Source organism: Ailuropoda melanoleuca, chromosome 4, assembly GCF_002007445.2.
Source record: "Ailuropoda melanoleuca isolate Jingjing chromosome 4, ASM200744v2, whole genome shotgun sequence".
NCBI classification, from domain to species: domain Eukaryota; kingdom Metazoa; phylum Chordata; class Mammalia; order Carnivora; family Ursidae; genus Ailuropoda; species Ailuropoda melanoleuca.
The window spans coordinates 75560862-75582398 of record NC_048221.1 but is presented as its reverse complement, the minus strand read 5'-3'; the positions used below and the strand labels follow the sequence as shown (position 1 = coordinate 75582398).

General features: G+C 36.0%; 1 protein-coding gene across 32 annotated transcripts in view; it reads left to right on the top strand.

The window, feature by feature from the left end:
• Positions 1-21537, top strand: part of NRXN1 (neurexin 1) — a 1113431-nt gene that overhangs the window by 947993 nt on the left and 143901 nt on the right. For all 32 annotated transcript variants that reach the window (XM_019801696.2, XM_019801695.2, XM_019801700.2 and 29 more), the window contains one exon: positions 4648-4819. In XM_019801696.2, coding sequence (XP_019657255.2) covers positions 4648-4819 — 172 coding nt within the window. The remainder of the gene's footprint in view (positions 1-4647; positions 4820-21537) is intronic.

Here is a 21537-nt window from a genome sequence, read left to right as displayed (position 1 = left end):
TTACCTGTATGTCTCTTTATTCTGGTTAAGAGTTTGCTTGTGTATCTTGCTGCTCCCCTTTTGGGGGCATATATATTTATAATTGTCATATCCACTTATTGGATACATCCTTTAAGAATAATATAGTACCTTTCTGTGTCTAACTATAGTCTTTAGTTTAAAATCCAATCTATCTGATATGAGAATTGCTACCCCAGCTTCCTCTTGAGGTCCATTTGTTTGAAAGATGGTACTCCATCCCTTTACTTTCAGTCTGAATGTATCTTTGGGTTCAAAATGAGTCTCTTTTACATAGCAAATGGATGGGTCATTTCTTTTTATCCAATCTGCAACCCTGTGGTATTTTATGGGAGCATTTAACCCATTCACATTGAGACTGAATACTGAGAGATATGATTTTAATGATGCCGTGTTGCCAGTAAAGTTTTGTTTGTATCGGTTGTGACTTTCTGCTCTGTATCACTCTTGGGGCCTTTTTACCTTTATAGAACCCCCCNTTTTTCCTTTATAGAACCCCCCCTTAATATCTCCTGTAGGGCTGGTTTTGTGGTTACGAAATTGGTTAATGACTGGCGATTCTTGAACANTCTGGAACGTCTTTATTTCTCCATCAATTCTGAATGACAGCCTTGCTGGATAAAGGATCCTTGGCTGCATGTTTTTCTCTGAAAGAGCTTTAAAAATGCCCCCCCAACCCTTTCTCTCATTCCAGGTCTGTGTAGACAGGTCTGACGTAATTCTGATACCTTTGCCTTGGTACGTGAGAAATTTCTTTGCCCTGGCCACTTTCAATACTGTATCCTTGGATCTAATATTTGCGAATTGCACTATGACGTGACGTGGCATAGGTTTGGTGTGGTTGAGCTTGGATGGGGTCCTCTCTGCCTCTTGGACATGAATGTTTGTTTCCCTTGCTAGATTAGGGAAGTTTTCAGCTACAATTTGTTCAAATATCTCTTCTAGACCTCTGTTTTTCTCCACCCCCTTGGGGATGCTGATGATTCTGACATTGGAACGTTTCATTGAGTCAGTAATCTCCCATAACCTACATTCGTGGGCATAANGTTTTCAGCTACAATTTGTTCAAATATCTCTTCTAGACCTCTGTTTTTCTCCACCCCCTTGGGGATGCTGATAATTCTGACATTGGAACGTTTCATTGAGTCAGTAATCTCCCATAACCTACATTCGTGGGCATGGATTTTTTTAAGTCCAGCTTCTATTTTCCTTTTTTCTTCTACTAACCCATCCTCCAATTCGCTAATACGTACCTCTGCCTCATTTACCCTGGCCGTCAGAGCCTCTAGTTTTTTTTTTTAAAAGACTTTATTTATTTATTTATTTGATAGAGATAGACAGCCAGCGAGAGAGGGAACACAAGCAGGGGAAGTAGGAGAGGAAGAAGCAGGCTCATAGCGGAGGAGCCTGATGTGGGGCTCGATCCCATAACGCCGGGATCGCGCCCTGAGCCGAATGCAGAAGCTTAATGACTGCGCCACCCATGCACCCCAGAGCCTCTAGTTTTGACTGCATTTGGCTCATAGAATTTTTCATTTCTGCCAGATTCGCTCTCATTTCCACCCTTAGAGATTCTATATTCTCATTAACATTTTCGTTAATACTTTTTTCAAGTCTACACATCATCTTGACCATTGTTGCTCTGAATTCCATTTCTGATAATTTGGTTACATCCATATCCATTAGTTCTGTGGCAGAGGCCACAGACTCATTGTCTTTTCTTTGCTGGGGGGGACTTTTCCTTCTCGTCATTCTGATGAGGAGAGGTTGCAGGGTTGTCCAGAGCCCAAATTATTGACTGGGACCCAGGCCGTGCGCCCTTATTTTATAGGGATCTTAGTGATGTGGGCTTCTTCTTTAAAAATTTTATTTATGTGGCAGAGAGCCAACCAGCGAGAGAGGGAACACAAGCAGGGTAGTGGGAGAGGAAGAAGCAGGCTCCCAGAGGAGGAGCCCAATGAGGGACTCCTTTCTGGAACACTGGGATCACGCCCTGAGCCGAAGACAGGTGCTCCATGACTGCGCCACCTGGGCGCCCCGGGATGTGGGCTTCTTTATTTTTCAGCCTGCCTTCTGGGGGAGGGGCTTGCCGCGCGGATACTCAGGCAACCCTGTTTGGGTAGAGTCTCCGTGTCCCCTGCGAGGGGGGATGGGGATGGGCACACTGTGAGCCGGTATTTCCAGGCTTTTGTTCTCTGGCATCTTTCCCTGGCGGTCTTCTGTGCCTCTTCTGAGAGTCAGAGCAGCATCGGCCGAATCTCAGCCTCTGTCTCAGAACAGAGGGATCGCGGACCGTTCTCCACTGATGTTCTGGCCACTTTAACTCTGTTACTGTTGGTGCTGCTCAACCCTGCAGCGTCCCGGGATGTGCGCCCCACACCCAGCATCCCAGCCCTCACTTCCAGAGCCGGCACGTCTCTGTCCTTTGTGTTTCTAACACCGCCAGCCAACCCGCGCGCTCCAGGAGCTCCCGGTCTCAGTCTGGACCCAGTGAGCACACCGAAGTTCCAGAGTTCCGTGAGATGCCTGGTGGCACGCACTCCCGGCTCACGGTCTCAGTCTGCTGTCTTGTGGTGCTGGTCCGCGAGTCTGCCCGCTCCCCCGTGCAGGTGGCTACCTCTTCCCGGCGCCTGAACATGGCAGTTCCCTCCCCCTTTCGTTTATCTTCCAATATCTGTGCGTGGTTTCACGGCTCCCCGCTTCGTACCTCAATACTCAGCGCTGGAGATGTTCATTTGTAGAGATCCAGATGTATCTTCCTGTGTCTCAGGCTGATTCCGTGGATGTTCAGGCTGGTCTGGTACCTATCCAGCTCGACTTAGGGGACTGGCTGAGAAAGGGGTCCCCTACTCCTCCGCCATCTTAACTCTCGATAGTTCTATTTTTAACTTTTTAAGAACCTCCATACTGTTTTCCATAGTGGTTGTACCATTTTACATTCACACCCACAGTGCAAAGGGTTTTCTTTTCTTCATATCCTCACCAACACTTGTTATTTCTTGCCTTTTGATAATAGCTGTTCAAACAGGTCTGAAGTGATATCTCACTGTGGATTTAATTTATAATTTCCTGATGATTATGATGTTAGGCACATCTTGTTATGTACTGGTTGGCCATTTGTATGTCTTCTTTGGAAACATGTCTATTCAGATCTTTGCTCATTTTTAAATTGGATTGTTTGTTTTGTTGCTAGTGAATTGTATGAGCTCTTTATATATTTTGAATGTCAGCCCTTTATCAGATAAATGATTTGCAGTTATTTTCTCCCACCCACTATATTGCCTTTTCATTTTATTGATGGTTTCCTTTGCTGTGCAGTAGTTTTTTAGTTTGATGTAGTTCTACCTACTTATTTTTGCTTTTGGCTTGAGATTAAAAAAATCATCAGCAAGACTTGTATCAAGGAGCATGTTGCCTATGTTGTCTTCTAGGATTTTTATGGTTTCAGGTCTTACGTTCAAGTCTTTAAGACATTTTAAGTTAATTTTTGTGTATGGACTAAGATAGTGGTCCAGTTTCATTGTTTTACATATGGCTGTCCAGTTTCCCAATGCCATTTGTTGAAGAGACTGTTCTTCCTCTGTTATATATTCTTGGCTCCGGTATATTTCTGGGCTCTCTATTCTATTTCACTGATTTGTGTATCTGTTTTTTATGCCAATAACATAGTAATGTAGCTTTGTAATATAGTTTGAAATCAGGGAACCTGGGGGCCCCTGGGTTGCTCAGTCATTAAGCGTCTGCCTTGGGCTCAGGGTGTGATCCCGGCATTCTGGGATCGAGCCCAGCATCAGGTTCCTCTGCTGGGAGCCTGCTTCTTCCTCTCCCTCTCCCACTCCCACTGCTTGTGTTCCCTCTCTCACTGCCTCACTCTCTGTCAAATAAATAAATAAAATCTTTAAAAAAAAAAACGGAGCCTGATGTCTCCAGCTTTGTTTTTCTTCCTCAAGAATGGTTTGGCTATTCAGGGTCTTTTGTGGTTCCATGCAAATTTTATGATTCTTTGCTCTATTTCTGTGAAAAATGCCACTGGAATTTTAATAGGGATTGCATTCCATCTGTATAATGGTTTGGGTAGTATGGTCACTGTAACAATATTAATTCTTCTAATCCATGAACATGGAATTTATTTCCATTTATTTGTGTGTTCCTCAATTTATGTCATTAATATCTTAAAGTTTTCAATATACAGGTCTTTCATCTCCTTGACCAAATTTATACCCATGCATTTTATTCTCTTAGATGTAATTATAAATGGAATTGTTTTCTTAATTTCTCCTCTGATATTTCATTATTAGTGTAAAGAAAAAGAAGAGATTTTGGTCTATTGATTTTGTATCCTACAACTTTACTGAACTTGTTTATTAGTTTTTTTATGGAGATTTTTTGGGTTTCTATATATAATGTTGTATCATCTGTAAATAGTGACAGTTTTAATTCTTCCTTCCAATTTGGATGCCTTTTATCCCTTTTTCTTGCCTAATTGCTGTAGCCAGGAGTTCCAACACTATGGTGAACAAAAGTGGCAAGAGTGAACATTGTTGTCTTGTTCCTATACTTAATTCTTATTAAATGCTGACTAATCAGTATAACTTCATACAACTCTTTTTGTCTCCTCCTCCCTTCCAGCACCAAGGAAAAATTGGAGTTAAATTTAATGTTGGGACAGATGACATCGCCATTGAGGAGTCCAGTGCAATCATTAATGATGGGAAATACCATGTAGTCCGTTTTACGAGGAGTGGTGGCAATGCCACGTTACAGGTGGACAGCTGGCCAGTGATCGAGCGCTACCCTGCAGGTAAGCCAGTGAATGTGTACTGGGGGAAGATTTTATGAAGAGCAAACTGGAAAACAAAGCAGTATTTTGCATCCGTTTCACCAAATTGTGGGTTTTCTGAGAAACCATCAAGTATTTATTGGACTTTAAAATCATGTGAATGTAATGCTGTCCTAAACTGTTCTTGATACAGTGTACAAATGACATTTTATAGGAGAACTTGAAGGCACACGGTATCGTTTGCAAAATTCAGGACATCAGTGAAACCAGAAAAATGCACACATGAAAGGCACAACATGTCAAAGCTCTTTTTACTGCATCTTTGTATTTGAACAAAGGAAAGGCTTTGTCAAAAGTAACAGAGTTAAAATTTAAAACTCAGGGAAGGAATATTACACACTTTTCTCTGAAAGAAAATAGGACCAGGTCGTTCCTTTGATGGTGGTGCAGAGCTGAAACTCACGAAAGGTGCAAGAAGGCCATGGGACAAACAGAGGAATAGTAAAGGAATGATATGTAGTACTCTGAATCATCAGTTTTAAAAACATGCAACTAACTGAAATTTGTTTTCACTGTCATATGACCATATGGGAGTTTCGCAAGGGTTCTGTTACACCAGCATTACTCTTTTCAAGTCTATAAAATGAATGTCAAGGTATTATTGATAAAATAAAAATTACCTTTTTCATTGTTAATCAGCTTTGTCAGTTCTACATTATTGAAACAAAAGCAGTAGATGAGAAACTTAAACCAATGTTACCTGGGGTTGCATATAGTCTTAATTTTAAAAAAGCATGTTTTTTTTTAAGTAAAATACAAATTAAAAGTATAATGGTTATTTTACTTCATTTATTATCCTCTTTATATTTAGTACAAAAGAGGTTAATAAAAACATCAGCCTCATTTCTCTCTGCTCCCCTTTTAGATACAACTGACTTGTACAACAGATTTATAGCACAGTGTAAAGAAAGAATATAAAAAGTTTTCATTTTGTACAGTAAAAATGACTACCAAAATGTGCATAAGCCTCTGTTACAAGTTTTTGTTTCTTGTCAGAAATAATTTGAGGAAATAACCAACTTATTAAATAAAGATTAATTTTTCTTGGTACTGACTCACGATTAGGAAATGTCTAATGAAATGTCTGTGATGCCCTTCTGGACCTTTCCTGATTTAAAAATATCTACAGCTTCAAGCCTCATTTCAGATCTATTCTGGTGCTCTGTAAATATTTGCTGAATTAAGTATAATAAAAAAAACCCCAACTCTATGACAAAATTCAGAAGCAAGCACATTAAGAATATGTCGTGCCCATTATAATACTGGGAAATAGTAGGCAGTCAATAAATATTTGCTGAATAGATGTCCTGGGAATTATCCCAATCTTACTCTTCAATTATGAGAATGTACACCTTCTTTTACCATCTGTAATAGGATGAAGGAGTGGGAGATTTGGAAGGAAAGTAACTTACATATGCGTGCAATGTCACATCGCTCCTGCTAGTAACCCTATTGCATTGACTCAAATCCTAATACAAAGGTATTTCCATAAAAACTATGGCCTTAGTGAAATTATGGAAAAGTAAATTGGTGAATTTCCTAAAATATGGATTAATCAATACCTGTTTCCTGAGAGGAAGTTAATGCACTGGACACTATGAAAGATGTAAAGTAGGATAAGATCTAAGCCCTGTCTCTGGGGTCATTGTGTCTGTGAGTAGTGGAGCTGAACATGTAAATTGACAAATCCTATTGCTATTACAGAATGTCAGTTGCTTCTTGAAGCCTAGCATTGTTTCTTTACCAATTAAATTGTTAAAATTATTTCATTTTAGTAACTTTTTATTCTTGTCACACTTTCTGTACTGTTATTGGTAAGAACTCTGCTCTAGAGAATGTTAATGGTGACCAATGAGGGGAGAAAGGAAGTCCCACTCTCAAGTTAGTTTGGGAAAATCTGTGTTAAACTATGTTTAAAATATGTATACTTGGACTTTATTAATACCCATAATGCATCTCTAAAAGAGAATTCTAGTATGCATTTCCCCAGGATAGATAATCAGAATCCAGTTTTCTAATGCATTGGGGTAAATATTTTGTCTTTAAAATTTTCTCTACCTCTTTGATACAGTGTATCTGATTGACAGTACTTTAATTGTGCACATACTAGATACTATGTACTAGGTATAGTTCAAAAAAGATATGATCTTTTCTTGTGGCAAGCCAGTGTCCAATTTAAATACTAGTAGTTGAGATTGGGGCAATAAATTAATTAAGTTAACAAATATTTGTCCATTTTTCTAGACTAATATTTGTTTAACACATACAGTGTCTCATTTACCAATTAAATGGATGCTCAGTATAGGGAACAATATAAAATATATTTAAAAATCAGAAGTTGGCCAAAAAAAAAAACAAAAACAAAGCCAAGCTGGCAATATCATGATAATTAAGGAGTAAATCTTTAGAAATAGTTTTAGATACAACCTCTTGTATATTTAGTCAAAGATTGTATGTACCCTTTCAGTAAAAAGTATTTTAGATACTAATTAATCAAGAATGAGCAAAATTGCCATTATTATGAAGGTTACAAGCAAGAGTAAAACACAGAATTTGTCCTCAAGAATATCAGAGCACCTGTGGGGAATTTAATATATACATATAAAAAGTTAATGATCAATATGTAAAGAACTCAGGAAAGTCACCATTGTTGTTATCAAGTGTTTTATTAATCATCTGTTCTTTGGGCATTTCAGCATGATGTTGAGGTAGGAAATAAACCATGAAAATACCTTCTTCTTTTGGAGCTTATCTGTAACAATGCCATGAAGGCTGAGTATGAATTTAGAAGTATGTGTCATCTAGAAGAAAGTTTTTAGAACAAAGTGATTTTACGTATGAGGCAATAGAATTGTCTAGTATATCTCTTTTATATTGGTTTGTGGTATGACTATTTTTATTTTAAAAGTTTTTTTTGTTGTTACTCTTCATTAGAAAAACAGCTGGACTAATGCTTTTACCACCAAATCCTATAATCAGAGAAGCAGGAACCAACAGACTATATTTGGTTCCTTTTAAAGTGCCTGCACTGCAAAATATAGGTAATAAGGATTGAAATTAGTAATTAAGTATAGCACTTAACCTTCCATTATAGGGCTTTGTGGTAAGTGCTTTTATATGAAGCAATCATCTGGTAACAACGCTATACCTTTAATGAAAAGCACCTAAGGCATTGACCAATGGTATTACCCAGTAATTGTCTAGAAGGCTTTCATAGAGAAACTAATTAGTAGAGGTAGATTTTATGCTCTTTTCAAGTATATGAAATATTCCTTTAACTCAACAATTCGTATTTTAGAATAAATATTGAATTTTCTGAATAGCAGACCCAGTTTCCATTAGTTTTTGTACATGGAGCAATGAATAGCAATAATATTTTGCAAGCCATTTAAAGTTGAGAAAGCCATTTATTGGTGCTTATTAGTTAAAGCTCTAGAATATAATGCATCATTAATCTCTGATTTGTTCCTAATTATAGTTAAGTAGCAAAATTTCTCTCTCAACAAAAATAGATTTCTTTTCTCATAATGTTAAGCTACAGAACTTAACATCATCTTACTTGCCCCGTCTAAAGATTGCTCCAGGTAAATCACAGTTGCCTTTGAAGATAAACCATTGAGTTTATTTGTCTACCAGAGTGCCAAAAAAATATCCTTTACACAAGGCCAAATATTCATTTTATTCCTGTCAAATCAACACATCAAATCAACAAGTGTTTAGAGGATATGTACTACATTAAAGGGACATACTAGGCTTACCATTTGGTTACAGAGATACATAAAAAATGCTGGAGAGTAAAAATATACATGTGAGAAAGTATAAGAGTTATCATGTAATACTTGGTTAATTTCTGATTAAGAAATACCCCCCCCCAAAAAAAAGTAAAACAGTTTCCAAGGAAGAAGAAGCCATTTTGGAGTAAGTGGTCTAGTAATACTATGAAAAAAATAGGAAACTTGACTTGGGTCTTGAAAACCTAGATTTTTACTTAAAGGTTGGCATGCATTTATTTTAATGAGATTAGCAGGAAAAGATAGAGACGGAACATATTTAGAAGGTTATTAAACAGCCCAGATGTCAAAAGATGAAGGCTTAAAGTAGGGTGATAGAAAATAGAGAATTAATACGGAATACAACAGAAGATCTGGTCTTCAATTGAATAGGAGAGTCATTTTTACTTTTTAGTCTGTCTGTCTCTTCACCAGCAAGTTTTCAACATTCTGTTGCTGCAATGTGTCATCAGACTGCAGCAAGTAACAATGAAATGGGAACCTGTGGTAGGAATGAATAGAGAAGCCAGAGACATGGTTCTCGCTTGCTAAGAGTTTAGTCTTTTGGGCAGACAAGAAGAATTCAGAAAAACTCACTAATGTCAAATAAAATGGGTCAGTTTCAAAATTGCTAGTGAAGGGTTTAATTGATACAGAATTTTTAAAGAGGAGAAAACGGTGGTAAATCTGCCTTACAGAAGATCATTTAGGAATTGGAAAATTTGAAAGAAAGAGAGGAATCGCCCAAAGAAAGACACTGTAGAGATAGTGTAAATATTTTTCTCATCATCGTTTGGTTTGGCTCAAAGGTCTTATGGGTATTATCTCTAAATCTGGATTTTTGTTTTCATCTTCAAAAATTGGTAAAACATTTCAGAGCTCAGGAAAGTCATAGTGATGATGCCCCTTTAAATTCTCTATACTTAGTTTAGATTGAGTGATTGAATTTTAGTTTAAGTCATCAATATTTATTGACTATCTACTTGAGCTATTCCATCATTTATAGATTCCTAGTTGGCACTAAGTGTTGGTCAGTTTGATGATCTTGGTGTTTTTATTTAGCTTTAAGTGAATTTTTGCTATGTATGATGTAATTGAAAAAAATCTATCTCATTCATGATCATAGCATTTGAAGGAGAGAAGGAACTTCAAAGATCTTCTATTCCAGTTCCTTCATTTTTCAAACAATAAAATGGAATCTTGGAGAGGCTAGTGGATTTAATCAGAATCACTGTGCTAGTTAGTGGAAAAGTCAAAATTATACTTGTAAACTCCTGTTTGCCAGCTCTGTGTGCCTTACTTTATACTTTCTGGAAGACAGAAACCAAGAGAAATCATTAGATATATACTTCAACATAGCAAGGTATGCTCTTCATAGCTAAATATGAAGACTTACACGTTTGGTCATAGTTGTGTATGTTGGTCCATGTCACAGTCTATTACTTCTGCTGACCAACACAGACACATATACACACAAATCTTACAAGTGCTAAAAAATAATAACACGTAGAACAATAATTTTCTTAGAGAAACCATAGTTATTTTGTTATCACCAAATTTGGGGTCAGTAACACTCATTAGTAGGCACTGGTTATTTTTTAACCTCACTTTTAAAGCATTATTAACAAATCAAGTAACCCATTACGAATCATCACTATTTAACTGTTCCTGCAGCACTCAACCTTTAAGTTAACATGACTTCAAACTTTATATATTTATTCATTTGCTATATTTATTTCTCAGTGACATTATTTGAAACAGTTGATTTCAGTAGCCAGAAGAGGAGTGAGTCATTAGAGGATTCAGGTGTTAGAGATCCAAAAGGATCATTTGGGAGAAAAACTGTACCTTAATAGATTTGTCACATGTCTTGGTTAAATGTATTAGGTATGGGAAATGTTTGAGTGAATTTTGTTTCCCTCCTACAAAAAGTAAGGCAGTGAAAATATAACTTTCTAATGGAAACTGATAAATCATAGAGAAGACTCGAATCATTCTTTGTGTAAACAGCCAATTTTTGGTAGAGTCCAACAGAAGACATGATAATCAGGACTTGTCACATAGTAGGCTACTTTAATAATTATTGAATAAATCCAGTTTCCTCATTCAGTTTCTATGTAAATACGTTGTCTTTTGCTCTTAGTCTTTAGCCAAAATATCTTTGTGTGTGTGTGAATATTCATGTGAATATATAAATGTTTAGCTTCTATTTGATGTAGTTAACTGGTTACTAACTAAAATTTTCCGAAGTAAAGCTTACATACTATGAAATACCTGAAACTTCAAATACTGTAGCTGTGTTAGGTAGAATTAGTGACTAAAACTCTGACTTTTCCAGTGTTAATTATCTTCTTTCATGGTGCTCAGTTTTTCTGAGATGTTGGAGGCTTTTTTTAATGATGAAACATAATGAAGTTTTTATTCAGCCATGTATTAAATATACCTAGCTAAAATGCCTACCTGCAAAGAGATTGTATCCAAGGAGATAGAAATGATACATTCTCATTCTCACGCATTTTTATAGATTCTCAGTGACCTGGGTTTTTTGGTTTTGGTTTTGGGTTTTTTGTTCGTTCGTTTGTTTAACGTCAAAGATGTTCTTACAGTTACTGTAAGGCAATCACATTAGGATTTTTAATTTTCTGACAAAAGAAAGAGAAAATTCCTCTGGTGGTTTGGTGGACTTTGGCATCATTTATGCTAACAGGCTAACAAATATAGATAATATAAATAAATACAAATAGCACTTCTTCATGATTTCCAGAAGATTTCCCCTTTATCTTCTTGTTCCCCACTATTGTTTCCAATGAATTTTAGTACTCTAAATTCTTATCATAATAAAGGTATGTTTTGATCCCACTCCTGAAAAATACTCACGTTACACAGAAAATGGCATTATCATAATTTTAAGTAAGGATAGCCAAAATGTTGACTGAGGAATTGGGTTTAGGGAGTTTTCTCCAAAGGTATTGATAATCAGGTTAATGAATTTATTTACCGCTTACAAGCGATGAATTACTAATGTCACATACAAAAAATTAGTTGCTACAACAAATGCACAATTTAGGTTTTAGGAGGTGAGGTGGAAAAATGTTTAACGAAATAGCTAAAGAGTGAAGGTAAGAGAAATTACATTTTTAAGGATCTTAGGCTTTCAGGAAACTTCACAGATTTTCCAAGTGTTTGGTTGATTTTTATAAGATTTATAGTTTTGTAGCAATGCTCTTATAACTTCATCAGTATCAAAAGTATCTTTCTTGTATCACATAGTTGATAATTGGAGTTCAAAGTAATAATAGTTGAGGTCAAGATTAACCAAGAGATGCTAAAATTAGTGCTTAGAAGTAGGAGTAGAGACTAGTAATTTATGTAATGTAAAAATGTGTCCTTCAAGGAGAAGATAGAAACTTTTCACAGAGAAACTCAGCAGAACACCCTAACTAAGTGATCAAACTAACCATCATCATTAATAAGAAACATTGACTTCATGTACCTCCTGACATAATGGGCTGAGAAGGTGTTCTCAACAAAAATTCCTGACCTCGATCTAATCCTGACAAATGTGATGTGGTAATCTGGATTGGATTCTGGAATAATAAAAGCACATTACTTAAAAACTGTTAAAACCTAATAATGTCTGTACTTTAGTTAATAGAATACTGATGTTAATTTCTTGGTTTTGATAATTATTCAATGGTTGTGAACAGTGGGGAAAGGTGGGTGAAACGTAGATGAAGGTCTTGTTATTATCTTTTATAACTTTTCTGTAAATTAGTACTTTTTAACAAAAATTTAAAAAATGATTTCTATCCAAAAATACATTTTAATCAATTCTATATAATATTATTCCAGAAAAAAAAGATTTTATAATAAAACTTCATGTCTTTGTAGAACTGGCAGGTCAGATGTAATTGTTGTGATAAATTATACATTAACATGTTTATTTGGTTATTAGAAAAGCACATTTATTCCTAAGAAATATAAACCTATTTTCTATAACAATCCAGAGGTGTAACCTAATCTAATATTTTAGTTAGTTCTTAATTAAGACAGAATGACATAATAAATGTGAAAGTCTTTTGAAGTATGAAGCCTTTAAATAGGCCATATATTAAAATTTAAATTATGATGATGAATATTTTGTGTCAAATTTAGCCTCATGGGTTGAGTATTTGTCAAAGAAAGACTTTCATCTTAAACATTTTAAAGTCTATTTTGTTTTTAGCCTTTTATATCTGACTGTATTAAAAAGTAGCTGAGGTTTCTACCTCTCCTGAAAATTTGAGACTAACTTCCCTCATGTTAAGTATTATTGAAGTAATTTTTCATCTTGGGCATATTATCTCTACTGGTGGCCTGAATATTTAAAATATCCATTGAGAGTCCAAAAGAGAATATACCTACCATAAGTCTGTCTAGATATTGCCATATGCATTTCCAATGAAGTATTTTCGGTGAATTTATGAGATATAAAACTGGACAGAATAGAGGAACATCTAGCTTCATTTTTCTAGATAGTGTCAACTAATTGATAACATGCCATAATAATTTTTCAGGGTCACCTCTGCTGGAGCATTTTAAAAGTCCATGTAGAGTCTTTAGCTTTCTCATTTGTCATTTTTATAGTTCAATTTGGCAGAGCTGTTGGATGAGAGTCTATTTTCTGGTTAGCGGAGAAACAAACAAAAGAAGCTTTTTNAAGTTTTTTTTTTTTTTTTTTTTTAATGCAGAAGTTTGCTTTGCTGGAAAGGGGAGCGGGATGGTCACAGTCACAGAAGGAAACAGGCCTGGGGATCATTAGATAAGGCTTGTACTTTATGAAAGTGTAGTTCAAATAGAATGATAAATGCATGGGGTTGGCTCAGTAAGGAAATTGGTATTGCACAAGGATTGGGGCAAAGAGGTAACAACTCACCCAAAATCCCAGACATGCACAGAGCCCATTTAAATTCCTGCCTTTTGTAGGATTTCCTATCAGCAAGAGTGAGCTAGACAGGCCTTCTTCTGTACAGGAAACTGTAGGTTCTTTTATATACATTTTCTCATTAGCACTTAAAAAATTTAGAGAAGGAGTGGTATGTGGTGATCAGAGAAGACTTCACAGAGGACTGGTCTTTGGGCTGGGTGTTGGAGAATCCTTTGGATTTTAGTAAGTGAGCATTAGAGAGACCAGGCTAGCTGGTGAACCATATGCCACTGCATATGGTTATGCAGCTTGGGTGATTAAATGGATTGCACCAATATTCCATTGGAGGGAAGCCATGGAAGCTGGAATCCAGTCTATACTTGGGCAACAAGTCATGTACCCTGGCATAGAGGATGTCCCCTGAAGAAAGAGCTATCTTTTCCTTCTTACCAAGCACCTTGGGTTTACCCATCCTTTTATCTGGGTGTTAACTATAAGAGGAATCCCCTTTCTCAATTCTGCATGATGGCACCCTATAATTAGGAGACCATAAAAATTTTCAAACACACACAATTCTGAAAGAGAAAAGAAGCGATAGCAATAGTTACTACTGCATAATAGGCACATGCCAACCCTATCCTAGGCAATCCAGAACGCTTGTCACTTCACCTATAAGCTGCCCTTATTGAGATTATTGCTTGTCTCTTACCTGGAGAAACTAGAATGATCCTCTTAGTCATTATACTAGGTGGCTGGGTTTATTCCTATTCATGTAGGAAAGCTAAAGATACTAATTAGAAAATGACTCTGGCTGAACTCAAAAAAAATAATTTTAACCACATTTGAAATCATTTTTATCTCCTAAAAATATGTTAAAGTATCAGTACATTCTCAGTCACTCATGAATCTTGTGCTTAATTTCCTCTTTTGCTTAACCAAGCTTCACGTATCTTAAATTATGTTTAATTTCAGTTCAAATTTCTTTTATCACTTTCTGCCTGAAGATAATTTTCTCAAATATTCGTTTTTTTTATTCTGAATTAGAAAGCATTGAAAAAAGGTAAGCAACTGGAATAGAAAGAAAGCATCAGAAGATTGATTAAATTCTTTAAAGTGCTAACAATAGACCCAAGTCTTAAGACCTAGCCATTTCTTTTCACACATTTTACCTTAAACTCTTAATGGAGGCCAAAAGCCTTGGATACTCCTTTGATCTATCAATGAATATTCATTGATATTCAACCCACTTCATGGTTGTTCCATGATGTGCTTGCTAGAGGTGGTGGGGAACCCAGGGGAGCAAAAAACAGTCTTTTGTCTTGCAAGAGTTTGAAGAATAACTGAGGAGGGAAGGTAATTCAGAGAGGTATGAATTTTATGGGAAATGCAGCATTACATGGCACAATATATGAATATGAGAGCTGGAAGAGATATGAAAAAGAGAGGAAAGTAATATGTTTAGTGCTTAAAAGAAGTAAAATCTAAGTCTGTTCCTGAAGGGATAAATGGACATATATTGGTGATGAGTCTAATCTAGGCTGGAAAGAGAATGAACCCCAGAGCAGAAGTGGTTAAAGATTCCAAAATAGCACAAAAAAAAAATGGTCTTATTCCTGTCTTGGGGTATTCATGGTAACTTCATACTATTATACTAATAAAAGCTTTGAGAGTAATTAAAGAAGGAGGGTCAGAACCACTTTGTTCCAGAATTTGTGGGTTTCTAAGGGATATCTATACCCTGACAAAAGGATGGTTTCTTTGGGAATATCAAGAGTTAGAAACAGTTAGAAACATTCTTTTCTTTTTTTTTTTTTTTTTTAAGATTTTTTTTATTTACTTGAGAGAGAGAGCGNGAGAGAGAGAGCGTGAGTGCACAAGCAGGGGGAGGGGCAGAAGGAGAGGGATAAGTGGGCTCTGGGATGAGCAGGGAACTCAATGAGCATGGAGCCCATGACTGGATCCCAGGACCCTGGGATCATAACCTGAGCTGAAGGCAGATGTTTAACCAGTGAGCCACCAGGTGCCCCCAGAGTTAGGAACATTTTGCAGATTTCCAGTTTGAGTTCCCCCTGGGCTCTCAAAGAGAGGTCTGTGAGGATAAGGTGAAATTAGCACTGTCAACCTGTACAAAATTGAGGTAACTGTTGCTATTGGTGTGTACCCATTAAATTTTAATAAAATCTGGATAAATAGGTAGTGATCAACACAATGGAGTTTCATTTCTACAAAGATGTATATTTCCTTTTGCAACTGAATTCTTACTCTAACTAAATTATAACTTCCCAAACCACCTTACCCTCTTAAAAAATTCCTAACTTAATGTGATTAATAACATAATTCATCTTTTTACCCCCATAGATCAAAATCTTTTACTTATTCCATCAGATCAGGCACTGGAACCACTGGTAGGTGCCAGTCCACTAATTCCTCCTTCAGATTTCCCCATTCCATCATGTCCAGTCCGTGCTGGCATTATTTTAGTGATGTAAGGCCCTTATCACAGTTGGGCTCCTTGTTATCAACTGTAAACCATCTATACTCCTTTTCAGCCCTCATTATTGCAATCCGTTTGGTATATAGCCAAGATGTTTATCTTCCTGAAGTTGCTTTTATCATATCTCTTCCTGCCCCTCAGTTCTTCAGTGGCTCCCTAAAGTGGGCAATACGAAAATAGAATTTATATGGATGAAGGGAGATGTATAGTAGGGTTCATTGCCTTTCTTTCAGTTCTGATATTTCACAGGAATTTTATTTTTCAAATTTTAATTTTTCTGTTTTTATATGTAGAATTTTTTTTTGAAAATCTGATTTGCCTCATTTATATTTTTCTAAGTATTATGTTACCAATTTCTTACCCTTGCAATGGGAAACCAAAGATTATAGGTGTTTTGATTTGTTTTACTATATTTATCGTTCACACTTTGAACTTTACTGTTAGTCTGTATTGAATATATCTAAAAGCTATTAACTTAAAAAGTAAATATAATGATTAAATGCAATTAAAATATTTCACTCTATAGTCAAACCAAAACAAATAAAAAAAAAGGTCCATTGTATTTGCTCATAATGTGTGATAATGTTCTTTGCTTTTTTATTTTCTTTAAACAGGAAATAATTCTGAACAATAATACTTTTATGAGATATTTTATTCCAACTCTCAATGAGCTATGGTAACTTTCCGATTGTCTTCTAATTCCGTAGAGTTCAAGAGACTAATTTATCAAGGTTATCAAGCCCATCTTTCATTAGTTGGGCATTGGACCAGGTTCTAGCTAAAGACTTTTTCATTTCTACAGGTCTATAATTCTGTGTACTCTATAAAAACAATAGTAGCCATCATTTATTTAACATCAACTGTGTACCAGGTACTTTATACAAATTACCTCTTATTCTGAAATATAATCTCATAAACTATCCCCATCTTACAGATGTGTTAATACTTGAAAAGAATAAGTAACATGCCCTTGACTATTTAACTGAGATTTGAACCTGGCATTTTCTAGCTCCCATAAAAATCAAATAGACTTGGTTATTTCTTTCCATAAATCTTAATAGTCTCATAGTTAAGTATTTAGGAACCCAAGACATCACAAATTTCAAATGGAAGCTCTTTCTCTTGGGGCTATTAAAAGGCGACTTTAATATTTTTGGTGAGAAATATGTCATATATTTGTACTACAGCTTTCACCTAAATTATTGTGGCAATGTAAAGTGTTTAAAAACCTGTCTGTTCTTGTATGGCATATTGTAATCCCTTTAGTCAATAGGTGAAATTTCTTAGTCATCAAATAACATGGCAACCTAGAATCTTTTGAGGTTTTTTTTTCAATTTTTAATTTTTGTTTTTTTCTCCATTTGTTTGCTTGACTAGTCAAAGTCAAATAAATTACCTATGGTTATATATGTTATTAAAGGCAGATCTGGGACCCTATCCATGCTTCTCCACTCCAGCTAAAGAAAAACCATGTATTGCATAAAACTTTTTTGGCATAAACTTTTTTTAAGTACCAAGTTATTATACCATATACCTTCTTTTTTTCATGTTTGTCTATTTCTTGACTGAAATCTTAACATAATAGTGCACTCATTTATGTCTAAGAGCTTATATGTGAGGTTTTTAATCAGAATGCCCAAGGACTTCCTAAAAAAGATTAGTGGTCCTATAGCCTTTTTTGATTCCCAATTTTCTCATCCACTAGAATTGTTTTATATCCCCACAAATAACAGAATCACTGTATCAAATTTCATGAAGGGAATTGACTCCATATATAAATCTCATCATATATTATATAATGGATAATTATAATTATATAATAGAATGTTATATTCTATTATATAATAGATATTATAATTATATAATAGAATATATAATATTATTATATATTCTATTATATAATAGAATTATTTCTATTTTCCTCATATATTATGAATCCAGTCTCACCGCCGTGGCTACCTATTTTCACCTGCAAAAATCAGGATTGGGAGGGAAAGGAAGATAGAATCAGGAAGTCTGGATCATGAAGAAGAAGCTGGAAATGTGAGATAAACCCAAAAAATATTCCAGAGTAAAGACGTGCAGTATGGCAAGGCAAAGGACAAAGGATAGTAGAAGAGACAAGTGCAGAAGAGGGTGCAGTTTGTTAATTTGTTTAGTAATTCTCTTAAAAATACTTATTTAAGACCTCCAGTATACCTGGCTCTATGCCGAGAGTACAGTGCTGATCCAGAACAGACACAATTCCTGCTCTCCTGGAGCTTCCAGTTTATTGGTGAAAACACATTTCAAATATCCCCTCTGACTAAAGTGTAGGGTATAAAACTAGAGGGGGCCAGAATGAATGTCCACAGTAAGGTAGGGGGTGTTGTAGCAGTGCAGGTATTGCTTGGACGATAGCAGGAAGGTGGAGGTAGAGACACTGGTGTTGAGTGAAGGTCAGCCTCTCCCTTAGGGCACAGTCCCCAAGAACATCAGAAGAGAAAAGCCAAGGGCAAACACAACTCTTTTCCACCCACTTCTTCCAAACATTTCCCCCAAACAAGTTCAGGCCAAAACATATTGAAGACTGGTAGTATGGGTGGAAGTGGTGAAACCATATTTTATTTCTCAGGAAATATAAGGGAACTTGAGTTTATTATATTCATATAAAATTCAAGTCTTTTTGTTCTAGCATTAATTGGTACAGTCATCCACTTGCTAGACCTTCTACTGTCCCTGGGTATTTTCCATGAAGCCTCCCACCCCCATTGCTGGGAGGCTTCAGGGAGGTAGGTAAACCTTACCTAAGTTGGGCTTGAATTGCCATCCTCCTTGAAAAATAAGCCCCAAAAGAGAAAGAGAACAGAGTAAGACACTCATCTAATTTTGAGTAGATGATAAATACTTCAAATTGACAATGAAAGTTGATATTTAAGTAGTTATTGTTTGTTGGCATGACCATTTAGCAAGCTCCACCCTCCCAACTAATTATGGTCTCACAAAATCATTTTTTTTTGTGTTTATTGAACAAGATTCCTCAGGAAATTTTTAAGATTAGAAATATATGTAAATAATAGAGGCTTATCCTTTGGGACTTAGAATTTGTTTTCAGAACTTTGGAAGTAGGCACAATAAACTTTCTGTGATCTCACAATAGTTAGTAAATTGAAGAAAACATCAGTATATTTTAGTAAAAGAATCTCACCTTGTGTAATCATCACCTAAGTAGGAATTTATTTTATGCAGTGTTTTGTGAGGGCTTTCTTCTGTGGAAACTTTTAAAATAAATTAGCAACTTAACACTAACACAGTATTTTAAATATTGTGTCCAGTCATCTGTGTTAATGAAGCTACAGGGGACCACAAAGTAAAGAGAATGGTAGGATCGGTTTTGTTTGTTTGTTTAAGAAATTCCATTTAATGATATGAAACGTTAAACAGTTCCTTTTGCAAAAGTTGTTCTATAGACATAATGGAACTATGTGTATACCTAGACCTATTTATAAATATAGGTGTATATGTAGGTATATATCATGCTGATACTTATATATTTTGTGCTGAAATCAATTTCATCATTATCTTATACCTTTACTAATGCAAACTATATATTGGTAGAGTTCATTCTATTACTGTACTAACTACCAGAATTGTGGTGCAGAATATTATGATTTAAAAGCTAATCCAGAGAAGGACAAAATGATGTCTTCAAGCAAAATTTGTAATTAAAATGGGTACGACTTTGACATTCACTTGGTACTTTATTAAAATGCAAACCCAGGAGTATTCATTTCCAGACCTTTTAGCCATTGTAGCAAAATACTATCACATCTGCTTAGTATCCAAGGTCTATGATTAGGCCAACAATATATAATTTTAAATCATCTTAAATCATCTCTATGTTAGTTTGCTAGGGCCTCCATCAGAAAATACCAGAGACTAGATGACTTAGAGAGAAATTGATTCTGTCATTGTTCTGTAGGCTAGAAGTCCAAAGTCAGGGTGTTGGGGGGCTTGATTTCTCTGGAGACCTATCTCCTTCGCTTGCAGATGGTCACCATCTCTCTATGTTTTTACATGTTCTTTTCTCTCTGGGCACCTGCCCCTGGTATCTTTCTATATGTGTCCAAATTACCTCTTCTTGTAAGGATGCAAATCAGATTGGATTAGGGCCCACCCTTAGGGTGTCAGTTTAACTGCATCACCTCTTCAAAGTCCCTATTTCCAAATACAGTTGCATTTTGAGGTACCGAGTTCAGGCTTTACCATATGAATTTCAGGGGATAGGAGGCACAATTTGGCCCATAACAATCTTCAAGCAGTTGAAGGGTCCTCATGGAGGATGTCCATAAACTGTGTATTTCCACTGAAGTCAGCACAAGGCCAGTAGGGTTTTAAAGACTACAGGAAAGTTTTTAAATGAAATAGTAATTAGGCCAGAGTTGTATGACCCCATTCATTTAGCCCTATCCTTGAAAATGAGACAGCGTAACTATAGATGTGCTAGATTGTAAAAAGGAAGAAGAGAAGACGAAGACGAAGGAGAAGAAGAACAACAACAACAACAATAACAACAACATGTAAGTGGAGAAATTCCAATTGTCCTTACTACTGGAGTATCAGCTTAAACTTGGTGAAGACGTATTTGTAGTTTTATCCTTCTCTCCTTTCTGTTCTGTATTTAGGGATCCACTAGACATCACAGGTGGCTTAAGTTTAAGGGGAAATACTGAAGGAAGTAAAGAAATTCATACAGAGGTCCATTCTGAGAGATGCAATGAACTATTTCTCCTGCGTATCTACTGCATTCTTTAGGATGTCTGAGTCTTAATTGGTGATCTCCACCCAAGCTGGGAGCTACACTTAGGCCACCTGCAGGTTTTCAAGTCTGCTCCTGTCAGACTTGATTGGATGGGAACTCTCCTGAGGATGTTTCCTGAATCAGAAATAGCCCCCAAAGTACAGTTTCCCAGATCACAGGTGTTTGAGAAACCCAAGAAAAGATTTTCCTTGGGTAAATTTTGGACAAAAGTGGTTTGCAAAGAGCAGCCATTGATTTGAAGAAATCATATTCCCTCTTGAAATTGTCCTGTCTTATCTCTTTAGTACTAAGAACATAAAATGAAGAGGAGACAAACCTCTTTCTGAGCATCATAATGCACTTCCCCATCCTCTTGACTACTTTTTATAAAATTGAAGTCTCCTAAAACCTAACCTGCGCCTGCCTTTCTCCTCTTGAAATGGCTGTCAGATTAGTGACATGCTTCAGTGGGTGGGTAGAAAGAGAAGCCAGAGGAATGTCTGCCTGGTGAGAGGTGTGTGTGTCTGTATAGCTGAAAGAAGAAGGAAGACAAGTTTGCAATACTAAACCTATCAGAAAAATGTAATGTCTTAATTATAAAGATCTCCCTGGATGATGACTCAAAGTCTTCATGAATTTGTCAAAGCNAAAAAACAATAAGAAAAATAAAAAAAAAAAAAAAAAAAAAAGAAGAAGAAGAAAAGAAAAGAAAAGAAGTAAAAAAGAATA